Source organism: Neopelma chrysocephalum, unplaced genomic scaffold, assembly GCF_003984885.1.
Source record: "Neopelma chrysocephalum unplaced genomic scaffold, ASM398488v2 Primary Assembly neopelma1_62, whole genome shotgun sequence".
NCBI lineage: Eukaryota > Metazoa > Chordata > Aves > Passeriformes > Pipridae > Neopelma > Neopelma chrysocephalum.
Window position 1 is genome coordinate 6,971,013 of NW_020897719.1, and position 19,052 is coordinate 6,990,064.

The window sequence follows — 19,052 nt, forward strand, 5'->3', positions numbered from 1 at the left end:
TACTACATAAGAGTACGAATGTAATGTGTGTAGCTATTTATGCAATACAGTTTCATGTTAAGGAGTTTTTCTGCCCCACTTGGTGCCCTGTAGTATAAGCAATAACTCTTTTTTTGCTATACAGATGTGGAATGCTCAAACTACTTCGTACAGAAAGAGTACCCATATTCGATACCTTCATTATGGTATGGAGTCAGAAGTGCTCAGCTGGAGTCTTTGTTGATCTTTCAAAACATCTTACATGTTATGACAGTCAAATGACTGCCAACAAAAATATGAAATAAATTAAAAGGGTATTGTGTTTGACTTGAGTTTTTTCTATGATCATAAAGTATTTTAGATCATCAGTACCCATGTATGTGTTAACTTTTAATGTTTCAGCACTATAGGAAATGGTTTAGTTGCAAGTCTGATGTCTGATGATTGATCTCAAGGCCTGGTGTCCCATTAGGTATTCCCATGATCACTGCTTGTTTGCCATTCTGTACTAATATTTTGCTATAGTAGACCTGTAAATGAGAAATTGTAGTAGGTGTTTTGCCAGTGGCTTCAGTATTCCACCTGTCTGTTCTTTGTAGTGCGTTTCAACTGGGTTTCTTGAAACTTTCCTTTTGATTTTTTGCCTCATGCTTTCATTGGACAATGCCTTCCGAATAGTCTTCTTTTTTTTTTCTTTACTTTTGTGTATTTTTCTCTGATTTTTATGACTCACAGACCAGTGTGAAATGGCCCAGCTGCTTCTGTTTGATTCTTGCTCATTGATATGTCATCCTCCCATTTGTCAAGGATGTCTCTGCCCCAGAGGAGTAGCTACTTGCCCTGTGTAGTTGTAGCAGGTTAAAAGCCTTCTCTTTATCCCCCTGGTATAGAAGCTTTATAACTGGATATGCCATCTGTTTCACCCTCACAAGTTGGTGTGGTATGGTGTGGCTCTGTCCACCTGAACGAATAATAAGGCACAGTAGATAAAGGCAATTGGTGCCCCATTCCCTACAACTATATTGCACGGTTTGGTATTTTTGTTTACAATTACATGTAGTCAGTCTTCCCACACCAAGTAGCCCTTGGTTTAGACCCAGGTGTCTCCGCCAAGGGTTGGGATGTGTTTTGTATGTATCTGGACTCCAGACAAATCTAGTTCACGTGCCCCCAAACTGATCTCTAAGCCAATGCGCAAGGCAGCTGGAGGATGATCAGGGACTGCAAGACTCCTGTGTGGGTCAAAGCTGTGCTGAGATAGGAGAAGAGGGACAGAGCTAGTGGGCAGCATAGGGGTGCGTGGCACAGCACCCTGCCACTCAGGACCACTGCCAAAGTTCACAGTGCGTGCCCCAGGTCAGGCCCAGCAGTCCCACAGTGGGAGTGCACAAGGCTCACAATATGAAAACAGCAATGGCTAGGGAACAAATCCATGCAGTTAGAAGTGATACTGCGGAGCATTTTGCTAGTCTTGACCAGTGTGCCAGCACTGAATTTTATTATGACTCAGTAATGCATGAATAAATGAGATAGAGCTTTTTCTCTGAAGGCCAGTATGTAACAGAAAACATCCTGCTGGAGGTTTTAATTGATTTTGTCTTATATGGGATGAAAACATGCACCCTGTGTTATTACTGTACTAATTTAATATTCAGGATCCTGCATGTATTTACAGAGTTAGCAAAATAATGCCTGAAAAACATAAGCAACTTGTATCACTAATTCTAACATTCTCGTTTCTTGAGGAAATTATCTTCAATTATTTTATCATCCATGTCAATGAGCTACATTAGCAGTATCAGTTAGTAAGCATATATGATACTTAAGAGTCAAAATCTATGTCATATGTTTAATAAATGCATGGAGGATGAGAAATAAATCCAGTATCATAAAAATATTTATTTCAAACTCCAGTACACATTCAGAATATGCTCACAGAAATTTTATATAGCCTGCTGTGAGATATCCCAGGGATCTGTAAGACATAAGTATTTGAGCTCTGACTTAAAAATACTTTCCTCTGAAAATAATTTTTAAAGATTTATGTATGAAGGGTACAAATAGTGGATTATTTGAAATACAGTCAAAGCTTTGTTTCCTGAACCCAGCTATCAATTAGGCTGAACTATGTTGATGTAGATCACTGCACACTATAATGAACTTTCCTTTTGAACTGCTGTTTTTTTCAGTTTGACTACTTGTTTATGGAGGTTTGATTCCAAAAGTAGAAACAACTTATTTTGCTACTCTCCATCTGGAAAAGCTCCAGTTCGCTGAGAAAGCAGCAACAGACAACAGAGCTTCCAGCAGCACAGGAGCTCTTCCTTGTACTGATTCTTCAAGTACAAAATTGTCTTAATTCAGTCTTGAAGGCGTTCTGAGGATCAGGAAACTAGTCAGAGTACCTGAGAGAAATTTCAGCCTGTTCTGTCAGTTTGAAACCCACATACACCAGGATCCCAGAAATGAGACCTCTCAGCATGCACTTTGAGGTTAGTTCTAGTTTATATGAGTCTGAAAAAAATTAAAGTGACACTTAAAATAAAAATTTCATGCTATTTTTAGTTGTTATTCTCAAATAGTTGCCTTTTCCAAGGAAAGTCTACCAGTGGAAAAGTTATAAACCCTATGATGCAAATATTTTAGTTAAGAGCATGGTAAAAATTCCCATCATAATAACATGGGGTTCTTACAGGAACTGTTAAAGAGGGCTGTAGGTTTTTTAAGGAAAATCACACAGCCTTTTCTTTAGCTACAGAGTGTAAAGCAATTGTTTAAAAAGACCAAGAGACGATTCTTTTAACAACAGGAGGATAAATGTGCTTGAGAATTAAATCCTGTTAGAGGAAAAGGACAGGTGACATGAGAAGGAAAATCTTTGTAATAAAGAGTTATTGATCGCTAGTAAATCATGATGACAAGAAGTAGAGAGTAAACTCATTAACTTGTTTTGCGTAGCAACGTTGGCATAAAAGTTACTAGGCTTAGTATAGTAGATGCTAAAGACATCGAAAAGATAAATTGTAGCAATGAAGTATTACTATCCTTATTACAGATGTTAAGACCCCTTCTTTCTGGGAGAGCTGAGGTCACAGTCACGGTAAGTAGAAACTAAGGCATGCCTATTTCCAGCTTGCTAGTGTTTGCAGAGGATTCGGTGGCAATGGTAACACACCCAAGTACTACATTTGCATACACATCTTTACTTGCGATGACTTCCAGTGTGTATTTTTTAAAGTTTTAAAATTACAGTCTGGATCAGTTTGGCACAAAATTATACTTTTTTTTTTAAGTAGTTAGTTTTCACATGAAAATAGCAGTAATTTAACACTTATTCCTCAAATTTAAACCAGCATTGCTTGTGCTTTATTATGCTGTCTTTGATATGCCTTTGTACTAAAGAGCAAGTTAAACTGATTTTTATTAATTAGGTTTAGGTGATAAGTACAAAAGAAGAACCTAGATGGTCACTTTTGTCCTTCCATTTCAAGTTCTTGTGTTGAATACTTTTTTCCTCTTCTTTGTAACTAAACATTTTGAGTTTCAGGCTGCATAATTACATTGTTAATCTTTCCAGATAGTAGGGTAAGGTTCAATCATTGCTTCTGTCCCTGATTTTAGTACATAACGTGGATCTCAGCTCTCCATGTCTACCATGTCATGTGATCAAAATAAACAAGGAAATGTAAACAGAAATTTTGCTTAACAGCAGTTGTAAGAAATCAGAGAAGCTCTAAAAAGTGTAATAAAATTATTCAGAATATAATTCTGAAGTAGATAAATATTGTTTCATATTTGTAACCAAGATATCAAACCCTGCATTTAGTTATGCTAATGTAAATCTGTGCCATTTACCCAGGAATAAGCATTATGTGGCTCTGAGCTTGCAATAAAACCTGCGTAGTGTGTTAAGTATTTATAAATTGCATATTAACCTCAGCACTTAAATATTGTTATGAATACTTATTAGGGTCACTTTCATTTGTGTGTGTGGGCATGTGTGTCCATCTCTATGTGAGAACAGTGGGTTTGTTCTGGTCTTTATTGGTGTAGGGGTTTGTCTGCACTCGAGCAGCAAGATGACAAGCAGTGGCATGAATCTGTTGGTGAACTGGACAATAATGTAGTCTATTATTTAAACATGATCTTATTGGCAAGCACATTGGTTTTGTTTTATTAAAATTCTAACACTTCGCATTCTTATTAATCACTTTCCCACTCCTTCTATTCACTTGTGTTCTGATGCCTGTGCTCTGGTACCCATAGCAACACTTGTTAATGCTAATGAAACTGCAACATCCTAAGCTCCCCAACAGAGCAGCCCTGTTAAATATGACTATTAAGCACAGTTATGTTTCTGTTAGTTCCAGCTCCCAGCAGACACCTGCTCTATAGAAACTGTGTCCTGAGTTATTAGGATTCGGTAACTCACAGCTTTTCTTAAAGCTGTCATTTGACTGGAATAAAATTCACATATTCCCAGACAGCGGATGGTACAGTTTCTGTAAAACTGACAAGGTTTAGCTGTGGTATTAAGTATTCTTTTGAAGTGCTCATTTGCATTCAATGAAAAAATAGGCAGGGTTGAGACTGATTGATCTTTGAAGAAGCTACAGGATGTGTTGTCTCCTAGAGCACATGGACATTTTAACTAAATATCATTCATAGTGTGTTAACAAGCAGAAGTAATAGCTAAATAATTCCTCATGAACTCAGACTCAATTCAACTTCATAGAAGTATTTGAGCGTTTTAGTATATATCAAGGTAGGGAGATGATTATGTACATTGATTCTTCTTTCACTAAGAAATATATTTGCATGGTGGGTTCACCTTGGCTGAATGCCAGGTGCCCACACAGCCGCTCTATCCCTCCCTTTCCCAGCCGGACAGGGGAGAGAGTAAGGCGGGAAAAGAAAGCAACACAAATTGTGGGTTGCGATGAGGCAGTTTATATTTATGCAAAAAAAGAAAGCAAAAGCAGCGTGCACACGCACAAAGCAGGAGCCAGCAGTTAATCTCTACTTCCCATAAGCAGCGATGGGCGGCCACTTCTCTGAGAAGCAGGGCTCCAGCACGCGTACGGTTGTCAGCAGCAGCCATCAGAGACAATGAGTGCCTCCGGTCCCGCTCCTTGCCTCTGCTTTTATATCTGGGTTGACGTCATATGGTCTGGAATATCCCCTGGGTCAGTGTGGGTCAGCTGGCCTACTTGTGTCCCCTCCCAGGATCTTGTCCTCCACTGAAGAAGGAATGTTACAGTGCTGTGCTCAGCAGTAGCCAAAACATGGGTGTGTTATCAACACTCCTCTAGCTCCCAATGCAGAGCATGGCACTGTGAGGGCTACTATGGGAAAATAAATTCCGGCTCAGCCAGACCCACCACAGCATGTAGTATTTGTGAGGACAATACCAGGGTGTTTTATTTCCATTATTCTGAGTTTTGGTTTTGAATACTGTTTATCTAGCAAGTCATTAGTCATCCATCTTTTATACTCTAGAGAACAAAGGAAAAATCCTGTAATCAGTATAAAATCGCTTCCAAGAATATGACCACAAATTAGGGAATGCTGCTGTGCCAACAAATAGATGCTGCAGTGCCAAGGCTGCAAAACAAGGAGGCTGTCATGTGTGTATTTTGAGTGTCAAGCTGATCCATCATGATAGTCTTCCATTGTAGCTCAAAAAAAATGGATTACGAAACAAAGGTTTAAAACTACTCATTTCCTAAAGAGTTTTAAATGCAGCACTGTTTTCTGCAGAATTGCCTGTAGGAATCCAGGTTGGTTTCCTCAATGTGCCATATCTGGGGGTTTGGTCATTTTGATACCTAAATGGTTTTGCCAGGTAATCATTGTGAACTTGGGGGAGGGTGCTCAGCCTTTCTGTTTTCCAGCTGGCATCTGTTGTGCTTTTAGTGTGGAGTGCCAGGTTTGCTAGGTGTCTCTTGTATTCCTGTCATTCTTTCCCCCCTTTTCTTTGCATGTCTAAAACCCCCTCTTTTGCTCATTATTTGGACTCCTTTATTCACCTGTTTGTCTTTGTTGTGTTCATTTTTGTTTTAGGATCATGTCAAGTTCTTATGCTAATCTCCTCATAATATTAACCAGCTGTATTAATGAGATAATAAACCAGACTTGCTGGTAATGAATTGATTCATTCAACTACTGGATTTAATTAGAAAGACACTTTACATTCCAGCAGATGTTTTTATTTTATTTTATTATTCTTGTGTTACCAACGGTGGCTTATAAATACATATTCTTCCTGTCTATATTTACATTATGAACTCTTCAACCTAAGGCCTTGTTGTTGTGCCATAGACTACAAAAAATGACATGAAACATGTAAATGTCTTCAGCAAATTTGTATTAATTCCTTTTTCATCATTTCAGTTCTCAGACTATGTGAAGTCTTCAATTGCCAGAGTATTCTTCATCTAATAATAAATTGATTAATCTGTTTTAAATGGGATAGATTTCTTCTTCCCTAGTTAAAAACCCTTGTCTTTGGACTTATCTCCTTTCCTTCTGGTCTTGTGACTGTCATTCCCTTTTATCTAGTAGCAAAGCTTCAAAAAGAAGGCTTATGAGTGCCCCTCTTCTCAGCATTCCCTGCAGACTAATGTAGGGACTTCCTCCCTCAGCTCACTGGTTGCCTATTGGAAGGGTTTCCCACTCCCTGAGCTCTGGCACTGGAGGTTACTCCCCAGGGCCAAACCATGTGAGGTAAGTTCTAACAGTGAAGTTACTTCCTTTATCTGAACCCCAGAACCCCCACTTTCTAGTTAAGAGAATGTAATTTATGCAGCAGTGTTCAATTTGTCCCCAGATGTAGTCAGAGCACATAGTTCAGATATGCAACCAACAAGAGCTCATACTGCATTTAGTGAGTTACGTGTGCCTACACTGACAACAGTGGGTTTTACGAACTGAAGCCAGTGCTGGGTGTCCTTGTTAGGAAGCACAGTGGTAAAATCTTAGTGATTTCTTTTCCTTTGTCTGTAGTGCCTTTGAAGAAACCTTTCACACTTTATAAGGCATGCTTATGGTTAAATTGTATGAAACAGCTGAGGCTGTAAAGCTGAGAAGAGAGGAGGAAGCTGAGATGAGAAGAGGAAGATGCTGTTTCACCTTGCTGCTTCTCACCATGTGCTCCTTAGTTTGGTCTTGCACTTGGTGAACTCCCGTGTCACCATTTTTAACGTTATTGAGCAAAAAGAAAGGAGTAAATGGTTCTGTCTGGTAAAGAGTTGAATTGACTCATCAAAGCATTTGGCAAGCCAAGGAGCCAGCACAAGCAGAAGGGCAATACTAAACAGTTAGGAGTGGTAGGATAAGGTGGAAAAAGACAGGATAAGATGACATCATTGTGCTTAGTGGTGGCAGCAACCTGTTACACTGTTAAAAGCATCTCTGAGGGCTTTGCCTTTCACGACTCCCATTCAAATGCTGAATCTTTCCTTCCTTTTCTTTCTGATATGTCTGTTGTATTGGCCATAAAATCATATGAAATATTGTTTTGTGATAATTACATGTGTGATTGTGCAGGTAGAGTACATTGCCTGTTCTGCTATGGTCTGTGTTATAGGTGTGTGGGTGTAACGTTTACTTAATTGTGCAAACTAACATTAGTTTTGAGTTGAGAATAATTGTATGCAAAAGTAAAAATGTTCCAGTAAGGAAAATGAATCCATTTTGAGCTTGTTGCTTCATTAGCTATGAAGATTAACTATATTGTAACTACTCTGAAAATAAAATAAAGCCAAATAATTTCTATAACAGGCAGACTTTTTTTTTGTTCATTTTCTTTTATCATTGTTGTAATGGTGTGTACAGCTCCTGCACAGGGATCAGAATTCCTAGGTATCCTATGGGTGTTCATATCAAAAAATAATGCTTATTTTAGTTTTGAAAGTAATTTGTGTAATCCAAATTGTTTTCTCTATCAACTTATTGCCAAATATCTTCAAAGAATTCATTTTATTTTCCCCTGAAGAACTGGGTGTACAACTTTGTCTTTGTTTTCAAATAATATATTCCTTTATTCTCTTCTTTCTACTAATCTACATTTTTTAGCTCTGAATTGGCTATAAAAGACCGTAGTTTTATCTGTTCTGTTAAAGGTTGAACAACATGGTGTCAACTGTCAGTTCTGTGAATGAGAGAGGGATTTTCTTACTTCCTGAGTTTTGTAGGCTTTCTGTGAAGCCTTTTGGGTATCTGTTTGCATAACCATCATGCTGTTTTTCTATCAGGCAGAGGAGAGCTCGGTGGCAACAAGATGATTTGTCAGAGACTTTAATGGATGGGTTTTATAGGACTCTCTTCTTATAGGCAGCTAAGTCCTGTGCTGTTCATGACAGACACAAATAGGAAGGGTGATAAATTTTATCACTGTTAGCTGTTAATACATATTTGTTCTCCCAAGTGGTAAGCAGGAGGGCCAACTGAAATGTTGCAGGGAATCACATGTTCTTTGAGTGAACTGGACCAAGAAAGTGCTATTTGATATTAGCAAATGCAGAATAACACACAGGAGTGAACACAAAGAATATGTCCACTGTCTTGTACATTAAAACCTGATTCATAACTTACAAGACTTTGAATCACTGAAGAAATTTAGAAATCCTTTTTTTTTCCACTCTTGGTCATTTTCAAGCCACCCCTTACCACAGCACATGAAGAAGATCAAGTAGAACCAGCCAAGAGTTGAACCAGGACAACAAGGAATGAAGGACCATTAGGAGAACATGAAATGTTGCTGGAGGTTTTTGTAGTAGGTGTTGAAAGACCAACAATTTTAAACAGTGCAAAAACAAATCCATAGAGAAAAAAAAAAAGTTGTTTAACTGGTTTAACAAAGGCTCATATAACCTTTGACTTAAACTCTCCACCCTCAGATTTCTGGAAGACTGTGCTATTTCTGTGATTGCTGTTTGTTTGCCCTATTTTTATACACTTCTAGGGAATTGCTTCTTGTCCTTGTCAGCCAGGGCACATGCACTGGAGGGATGTTTAGTTCTGTCCCTGTGAAGTTATTCTTGTTGCAGTAGATTCTAAGAGAAAAGCTTGCTACTTTTTCCTCGTTTTCAAGAGTCTCTGCACGTGGGAGTCTTGGAGTTTGAGAACTGGATCTGAGTGTTTTTATTTCTCTGTTAGCCCTGAGCTGTGGTTCAGTTAACAGCTCTTCTTCAGTACCTGTGGCCATTCTGCTCCAAATATAGGAACGAAGTTAGCTGCTTTTGCAGAGATTTCCATATATGCTTAGCTTTATTTGTACTGTTTTGATGTTTGTGCTACATTAGTCCACTAAGTGCTATGCTAAAGGCTGTGCATCTTTGTTCAGCTCTGTTAATTTATTTTCTTGTTCAATATTTTTTGTAGCAGATGAGTACAAAGATATTTCCATGGATTCCTTTTTTCCTCCCCTTCTCCTTTAAGTGTCTTTGAAAGAAATTGCATAAGCTTCTGCAGTTGCCACACTGGCACAGTAAGTCTAAAGTTATTCTCTTTTAGTGTTAGCTACTTTCTTTGGGTGGTAAAAAAATCTTCACTGCAGTTTATTCCTTTCAGCAACTCCCCACTATAGTTGAAGGCTAACAGCTCTGTTCTTCCAGCCCAAGTAATTGCTATTCACAAGTACTCATTTTGAATAACTGTATTAGCTCCTTGTCTATGTTGAGTAGCAGTTCCTGCCCTACACACCTATCTGTTGAAAGTTGGTTTGTTAAGGCAGATAGGCACTTGTTTATTTGGACTTCTAAATGTTTAAATAGGTCATTGCAAGAGACCTAAACTATAAATGAACAAAAAGCAATGTAGCTGCTTACTGGTCACAGCTGAACTGGCTGACAGAGTATCTTCTTAGTTCACTTGGCATCAGCAATTGCAGAGGAAATTAAGTTGTTCTACTTTTCTCAGTAAACATGTTTTAATGATTCTGCAGGCTACAAACTAATACTGACTGTAAGAATGGACAAACCCAGACTCTTGCAGGTGACATCAGTTTTGCGTAGGACAGCTAACCCTTTCATGAGGATTGCTCTAGCACATAGTATAGCAGCTGCTGTTCTTAAAATAGGACAAGAGGAACAATTTCTGCAATGCCAGTTTTAATAAAGAAGTGTCTGGGGGAAAGGAATGGGCAGAAGTGCAGGTAAAATTGCGAGAGGAGTGCTAGATTGTGCACAGCAGTTGTATTGCTCCAGGTAATGCCATGCTCTGTGTGCTGCCATCTTTCCACACTGTTTAGTTTTATGGGATAAACTGAATTCAGTGTAACCCAGCCATCAGTCTTCAGTCAAGTCACTGCCTTTCCAGGCAGTTATATTTTTCAGAAGTCCTAAGGAGAAGCCTCTAAAGTTGTGGAGGGGATATATGTTGTTTCAGGAGCAGCGTAGAATTGATGAAACTGCGTTTCCTATGGTTTTGTACCCTTTTCTACATGTGACTCCAGTAGCCCCATCTTACCCCCAGTTTCCCAGATGAGCACCCTCATCAGGAGCCATCGGTACGTGCTGTGGCTGCTTTGGAGCACTGCATGTCCACACTGGCAGGCCAGCCACCGATGGATCAGAGCCTCATTCCCCTCTCCATGCCTCTCTTACCTGAACAGAGATTTGTCACAGAACTTTTAGGAACTTCCCAGGCCCATCTCTGAAACTCCAGCCCTTCTTTGGTTATTTCAGAGTCTTGGTAGAGGGTGGGGTACAGCACTGCTCCATTAGCATATTTTCCTAGGAAAAAAGATAAATTACTATGATTTTTCCAATTATTTTCCACATTTTCCATGTGGGCAAGTTATCAGATTATCAGGTTTATTGTACTTGCCAATGTATAACATATATATGTGATTTTTGTAGGGTGAAAGTTGACATTGCTTCTTCTATCTGGTAAATATTTTTAATTAAGCTTCATTTAACCATACACATTTAAAAATTTCTGTGACACAATCATAGACTTGAGAGAAGGCCTTTTGCTTAATTCTTTAGATTTAGATATCTTTAGAAACTGAAACCCAGGAGGTTCCCTCTAAATATCAGGAAATGCTTTTTCACTGTGAGGGTGTCTGAATACTGGCGTAGGTTGCCTAGGGAGGTTGTGGAGATGCTGAAAAGCCATCTGGACATGGTCTCAGGCAACCAGCTCTAGGTGGGCCTGCTTGAGGGCCCTGCTTGACCAGATGACCTCCAGAGGTCCCTGCGGATCTCATCCATTCTGTGGTTCTGTGAAATTTCATTTTTCTACAGAGGTGTTCATGTCACTGCAGGAATTCAGAGACAGAGAGTTTATTCTCCTGCTGCACAAGCTTCACATCACAAGAGTCAAGGACACCCATGATGTTTTCAGTTTTCAACCTCAAGAGTGCAGGAACGTTGGGGAGCTTTTTTCTGTTTGATGTTAGTCTCCTTTTGCTATGCAAAATTGATGTAGCTAAAATTGAAGATACATATTGAAATTGGCATTTGCTTCCAAGATAAACCCTTACCAAAGACTGAGGTATGATTAGTTTGGAAAATGAATACCACAGTTTATTTCTGGACAGATAGAATTTGGTTAGGTTAATGGGGCCGGTTGTTGAAATCTGTTGGTCACACCATGTTTCTTAAGGAATTCCACTAATTTATGCCAGTGGGAGAGTTTATGGATTTACACCACTGTTATTTAAATGGGGAACACACACATATACTCTGGATCAGTCTGCTTGTTTCCAATACTGCTTCTTGAACTCTGGTGCTGTGACCACTTCCCTGGGGAGCTTGTTCCAGTGCCCAGTCACCCTCTGGGTGAAGAACTTTTTTCTAATACCCAACCTAAAACTCCCCTGACACAACTTCAGGCCATTCCCTGGCATCCTGCCACTGGTCACCACAGAGAAGAGATCAGTGCCTGCCCCTCCTCTTCCTCTCATGAGGAAGTTTTAGACTGCAATGAGGTCTCCCCTCAGTCTCCTCCAGGCTGAACAGACCAAGTGGCCTCAGCTGCTCCTCATATGGCTTCTCCTCAGGGCCCTTCACCATCTTCGTTACCCTTCTTTGGATGCTCTCTAATAGCTTAAATATCTTTCCTTAATATCTTTTAGTATTGTGGTACCCAAAACTGCATACTAGTGCAGAGCAGGACAGTACAATCCCCTCCCTCGACCAGCTGGCGATGCTTTGCCTGATGCCCCCCAGGACATGGTTGGCCCTCCTGGCTGCCAGGGCACTGCTGACTCATATTCAACTTGCCATCCACCAGGATCCCCAGGTCCCTTTCTGTGGCACTGCTTTCCAGCATCTCATTCCCCAGTCTGTATGAACACCCAGGGTTGCCCCATTCCACATGCAGAATCTGGCACTTTCCCTTGTTGAACTTCATATGTTGGTGATTGCCCAGTCCTCTAATTTGTTGAGGTTTCTCTGCAGGACCTCCCTGCCTTCAAGGGAGTCAACAGCTCCTCCCAGTTTTGTGGCATCTGCAAACTTGCTTAGTATCCCTTCCAGTCCTGCATCCAAGTCATTTATGAAGATGTTGAAGAGCACAGGGCCCAAGATGGAGCCCTGTGGAACCCCACTAGTGACAGGTTGCCAGCCCATTCACTGTTACCCTCTGGGCTCGACCCATGAACCAATTGCTCACCCATGATGTGATGTGTTTATCCAGCTGTGTGCTGGATATTTTGTCCAGAAGGATCCTGTGAGAAACAGTATCGAAAGCTTTACTGAAATCCAAAAAGATTACATCAGCTGGCTTCCCTTGATCAACTAGATGGGTTGTGTTGTCATAAAATGAAATCAGGTTTGATAAGCTGAGCTTTCCTCTCATGAAGCTGTTTTGGCTGTGACCAATGACTGCATTGTCTTTCAGGTGTTTTTCAGTACTTCCCAGAATAATCTTCTCTATAACTTTACATGCACTGAAGTGAGACTGACAGGCCTGTGGTTTCCAGGGTCCTTCTTGCCCCTCTTGAAAATCAGGACAACGTTCACCAGCTTCCAATCAGCTGAGACCTCTTGGGATTCCCAGGACCGCTCAAAAATCATTGAGAGAGGTTTTGTGATGACATCAGCCAGCTCTTTGAGGATTCTGGGATGAATCCCTTCAGGCCCCATAGATTTGTAGGGATTCAGCTAGAACAGCAGATCCCGCACAATTTCAAGGTCAGCTGGGAGTTGATCATTCTCGCAGTCATGTGCAATGCCTCAACTACAACAACAGCAAACCTGGAGAACATAAGGCGGTGACTCACCTCTGTGTGCTGTCAATTGAGCAACCTGTGTCTGACTGGTACAGTATAGTACAAACATGGGCCATTGAACTTTCCACATGGGGCATGGCTGACCCCTTCTCAACATCTGTACAGTTAGAAAGTGTTTCAGTGGCCTAAGCTTCTGAGTGGTAGTAATCTTTATCAAGAATAGTCTTTTCTTTTGTCATAGAACAGGAAGTGAGATGCAAATGGGGAAAAAAAAGGCAAGACAAACACATACAGACCTTCAAGAGTCAGTCAGAAAATTATAGAAGCATTGTGCAGTAAATAAAAGTATAATTAGGAAAATTAACATGCAAAACAGTTTGTGCTATATAGTCTAAAGCCTTCCTGATACTCTGAGCAATGTCACAAAGGGAGTAGCTTGAGTCATATCAACAGGTAAACTAGGTAGGGAGAGGAAGAAACTTCCCTTAATAGTAAGCAGTGTACTTGTGACTTGGTGTCAGCTGGGAGTTTCAGTTGGGGCAGATACTTGAGAACTGGCCTGTGCTAGCCTCCCACTGTCCTTCTTGGAAACAATGCAGCCAACCTGCCAAGCAGCTTCCAAGTGTCTCTTTGGTGGAGTGATCCATGCAACAGAATTGAGACTCAAAACAGGTACTGCCTAAAAGTACTTCAAGTGATGTAGCTTTATTCACTTAGTCAAAACTAATTATTCCTTTCATTTATTTTAGATACTGAGTGTATTTTGGAGCCTCTGTCTCTGCCAGAAAGTCCAGGTGGTGTTGATGCTGTAGAAAGTTCTCCCTGCGTGCCTTGCATTTTCTGCAAAGAGTGCTATCTTTTAGCAGAACAAAACCAGCTCCTGAAGCACATGATTATTGAACACAAGCTCGTCATAGCAGATGTGAAACTGGTTGCAGATTTTAGAAGGTAAGGGTTATATAATTTTAAATGAGTGTGTATGTGTGCAGATGTTATGGAAAGCTTTGGAAAAGTAGAGATCATCTTTTTTAAAAGACATTGTGAGAAGATATCTGTTACCTTTTTTTATAAGCTCTTTGCTGCTGGGCTGTAATTTTGTTTTCCTATTACCTTCCCAGTCCCCAGCCCTTAGATGTTTCTGGAACTAGAAGACTCAATTTTAGAATGCATGGCAATTCCTTTGTTAGACATTCTTTGACGTATCCTATGGACTTCTCAGGTCCTGTCACTAATCAGCAAGTTGTGTGCAAACTAGAAAGCTGTGTTTTTAGTAAAGCACAATCCAGACAATCAGTTCTCCTAATCTGGAGTTTTATTTATATAGGACAAGACTATATCTACCACCGTTTAATGTCTTAAAACTGTGTGTTGTACACAGAAGCTGCTCAGTACAGGATCTTTCACATTCTGGGATGAAATTAATTTGTGCTATTTTAAGGTTGCCAGTATTTCCCCATTGAAATCACATTTAATCCTTAACTTTACAGTACTGTGATCTACATACAACTGTGACTCCTTCTACAGCTGTGTCATTGATCATCTCAGCAGGGTCACATTTGGCTTTCTCTCTCTCAACTTCCTCCAGTAGCTGGCATGGCCCCAGCTGGCTTGTAACTTCAGGGACCAGGCACTTGCTTGACATTTTGCTTTCACCCACAGTAAGGAAGGCTAGACAGTACCTGCCAGTCTCTAGATAGTTCTGTTGCAGTGTTTAAATGTTAGCTGGATAATTTCTCAACTAAAATGAGTTTTCTAGTACGTTGTCTGTTATTAGTTACTCAGTCAAAGCCAGTAACTTGTGTCTATCAAGACACAAAAAAAAGAAACAATACAATGTAATTTAGGAAGAGAAATGTAAGCCATATAAATCTGTAATCACATGTTTGAGCTTAACATTGCTTAAAATTGAAAACTGGTAGTTGTTTTTGTTCGCTTTTTTGCTGAAGGCAGACAGAAGAAGAATGTACTGTTCTTTGGAGATAATACTAATATCTTCAGGTAAATAAAGGAATCAGAGCAGCTCAGTCATGCACAGCCAGTTTAAGTGTGCTTGGGGGAATTATTTTGCATTAATAGAAATGTATTTTAAAATCACCTTTTCAAGAAAATGCCCATTTAGATTCTTTTTGCTGCTAACTCAATTGGAAGGTAGCCAGATGTTATAGTAAGGGGCCCCAGGATGTGTTGTTACTCTGAACTGTGCTTTCTCTAATTTGCTATATCAGTAAAATAGTCTAATACTATGCACAAAAAAGCGAGTATATTCTGAAGTGTTGAACTAAGGTGTGGAAAATACGGGGAATCAACTTGTAAAACATAATATTATTTTTATACCTAGCAATGAGTTACAGCCAGTCTTAGGAACACATTTCTTGACAGAACTGCAAGAAATGGATGATCCAGAAAAGACCAGTACTAATGGAAAACTTCTTTCTTTTTTTTTTTTTTTTGACTTTGAAGAATAAAGAGAAGTTGGCGCAAGGGCAAGGGGAAGAGATAAGGGGAATAAGCTTCTGCTACATGACTCAACATGATCACTCATTCTGTCTCCCTAGAAGTATGACAAGGCATTGGTTTTATTTGGTCACTGATTATTTGGGTTAAGTCTTATGATGTGAAATCCCTTAACAGTAATTTTCTTGGCACAGGCAGTTATGGTTAGGTGAGTTTGTACCAGTGTTCATTTCTCTCGGTGCGGGGGACGGACATTTAGTAAATGCGCTCTTGAAATCTCTTCATTTGCACATTTAAGTCCTAAAAGCTCGAGAATAACTTATTCTGGAAGACTTACTGTTCTGTGTAGCAGTAAGACTGTTTCAATGTGCATTATAAACAGTGGAGTGGGCAGGGGAACAACAAAACACTCACCTCTCAGTTACTGACATCTAATGATGCTGCTGAATGAGCTTCAGCCACGCATTCTGGCTTCAGTGTGCTTAGCTGTCTGCTGTACCAGAGGTTAGTCCTCTCAGTGGCACAATTAGCAGAAACAAATACGTGCTGATTCCTTGGCTGCTGCGGTTGAAGTCCTCATATATTAAAATAGATGATAAATAGAGGTAATGTGAGCCGCCATGGAATGTGATAGCTGTGGCAAGTGAACTTATAGATTGTACAAGTATTAGAAGCTGCAACTATTTAGAAATGCCCTCATAATAATAATATCTGATTTTTGAATGATTCTTTTTCTAATTTGATGGCACATCATAAGAAGCTATCATAGAATAGCCTTTACCTTACCAGCTCTCCCATGATTTATATCATACATGAGTCATAAGTATAAATATAAGCAAGTACTTAAGCATTTTCAGATAATTTTTAATAGTAAAATTCCAAATAATTAGCACAAGGATTGCTTCGTTCCCTTCATCTCATGTAAGTGAAGCGATGATTTCTTCTTGGTTATACAGTAGCTTCCTAGTTCAGTGGAAATCTAATCTCAGTTGGGGTCTGTTGGTGCAGCTGTCATACAAACAATGATAGTACAGAATGTTTTTAGACAACTGTAGTTGATGGTTTAAACCTTCAAGATGTGTTTAGGGCTTTTCTTATTCTGTCTGCTATCCCACCCCCAGGTGTTCAGGGACTTCATTTTTCTGTCTTTCTAGTTGTCTGCCAAGTTACAGCTTTCAATGTAACTCCACAGGAGACCTGCCAAAACCTCACTTTTGTCAAGTTGGTGTTTTTACTGAGTTTCAGATTCCTGACTGTATCTTGCATAACACAGAGCACAATATTTTGGGAATTTGACAGTACTCTGTAGTATATCTTTTCAGTAAAGATGCATCTGAGTGGCACTTGTGTCTAAAGATGTGAATAGGTCACAGTGTTTATGCAAAGCTTGGTGCAAATCTGCTTATTGAGTTCTTCACTCTGACAGCATGGTTTAAGGGAGACTGAATTAATTTCATAGAATTGAAAACTAATATAAAGGAAGCAAAAACAGAGACAAGAGTTAAAAAATAATCACAAAACACTTAGGAATTTAGAGAATGGAAAAAATAAGAGCTGATCAACTGTTTATTGAACTTTTTTGGTGTTTCCTTTTTCACTGATCATCTCCCTCTTATTTTTAAAGCTACATCTTGTACTGGAAGAGAAGGTTTGCAGAACAGCCTATCACAGACTTTTGTAGTGTGATAAGAACAAATTCAAAAGCACCATTAGGTAAGTGTGCTGCTTACTTGCTCTCTGATGGCCAGATCATGTGATAATTTCTGGCATATACTGCTGCTTTGATGAGCCAAGTGTGTCTGACACTAGGTCAGAAAACCACAGAAGTAATGTTTAACTCTTAACCACATATTTAAACTTACCTTTACCAAGGATTATAGCACGTGCTTCAGCACTGTGCTAAGTGAGGATTAGCTCAATACATGCCTAAGAGCACTGTGCCTTGGGGCCCATTGCGTGTCAAGGCATAGAAGTAGTGCCACTTACATCATGACTGGGGAAGTGTCAGTACCCACTGCATAAATAATTGGTGACAGTCCTTCCAGAAATTATGAGAAACATTCCCAGTGCCTTTTCTGACTTTGCCCTGTCCACCATCCCCACTGATGCTGCTAACTCTTCCTGGACATCAGGGCCACAGTGACCCTTCCCTTCCCCTGCCACGGTGCTTACTGCCCCGAGGGTATTAGGAGACAATATCTTCATGGAAGGGGTACAAAAACTGCAATTTTCTGGGCTCCAACATAAGACCAAAGACCATACTTCATCATTCTGCTGTGTTGGCATGGTGGAACATTCCATCATGAAGACAGTGTAGACTGTATGAAGGAAGTGTTTCTCTCAGAAGTAGTTGATGCATTACTTTGTCTTCCCTTTTCTAAGAGATTAATATAGTTTACCTAAAAGCAAATAAGAATATTAGGGCTTTTCTGCTTCTTTCATTCTCCATGGTGACCTTAAAAGAGAGGAAGCAAGGCATGCAACTGGTGTCCAAGATGTGTGGACGGTGAAAACTGAGTACAAAATGGCTGAAAGTAATTTTTTTTAATTAGTCAAAATAATTTTGAGAAAAGTAGTCCTATGAAACATGAAAATCACTCAAAAATCATAATTCTGTTTCTCTTACGTATGTATGTTTTTGCTTCTGAAATTTTAATACTTACCACTCAGTTTGAAAATTGCAAATCAAGCACCTGAACACCAGAACTGTAAAATATCCATGACCCTTCCAAAGAACAATGAGAATACTTTGTTATTTGTTTGTTAACAAATTTTTTAATTTTAGTGGACCCCTCCTTCAAATTTGATAGCTTAGAAATCAGGGTGTTTGTCTTACTTCAAACAGGCTTTCTGTATGAAAAGATGGGAAAGGATAAAATTCTGTCAAGCTTAAAATTGTAAAAGACTTAATAATGGAGGCTTCAGTTCACCGACCACTTAACCCTTTGTCCTGGTTCTGGCCCAGATCAGTGGAAAGGGGCGTGGCCAAGACACTATGTTATTCAGTACCACCTTATGTCATTGCCAGGGTCTGGGAAAAAGGTACTCTTGCTTCTAAGAAGAAGGGTGTTCCTTTCTGGTCAGGGGAAAGTGTGGTGTAGTGGGAAGAGCCGTTTGGTACTTTGTCGAGGGCTTTCTATCTAAAATTGTTTCTTTGTCTTATACCTTTTGCTACTAATATTGTTGTTGTTACTGTTGGGTTTCTTATCTCATTGCTGTTTCCAGTAGATTGTTCTTATCTCAACCCGTGATCTTTGCCTTTTGTGCCTCCAGCTGGAAGGGGACAGAAGAGAGTGGTGGCATGGTTTTCTTTTAGGGTGACTATGACACCCTTTGATTAATAAATGAGTAACTTTCAAATGCAAATTGGTTTTGTACTTTTTTGTATTTTCTTACATGCTGAGTCACTTTAATGTAATTCATTTGAATCAGACTTCTT

The 19,052-nt window shown here is 39.6% G+C and overlaps 1 protein-coding gene across 1 annotated transcript in view; it reads left to right on the forward strand.

The window, feature by feature from the left end:
- The first annotated feature begins 5,811 nt into the window (after nucleotides 1-5,811).
- Nucleotides 5,812-19,052, forward strand: part of ZNF277 (zinc finger protein 277) — a 41,257-nt gene continuing 28,016 nt past the window's right edge. The window contains exons 1-3 of the mRNA XM_027682187.1: nucleotides 5,812-5,824; nucleotides 13,909-14,107; nucleotides 17,238-17,326. Coding sequence (XP_027537988.1) covers nucleotides 5,812-5,824; nucleotides 13,909-14,107; nucleotides 17,238-17,326 — 301 coding nt within the window. The remainder of the gene's footprint in view (nucleotides 5,825-13,908; nucleotides 14,108-17,237; nucleotides 17,327-19,052) is intronic.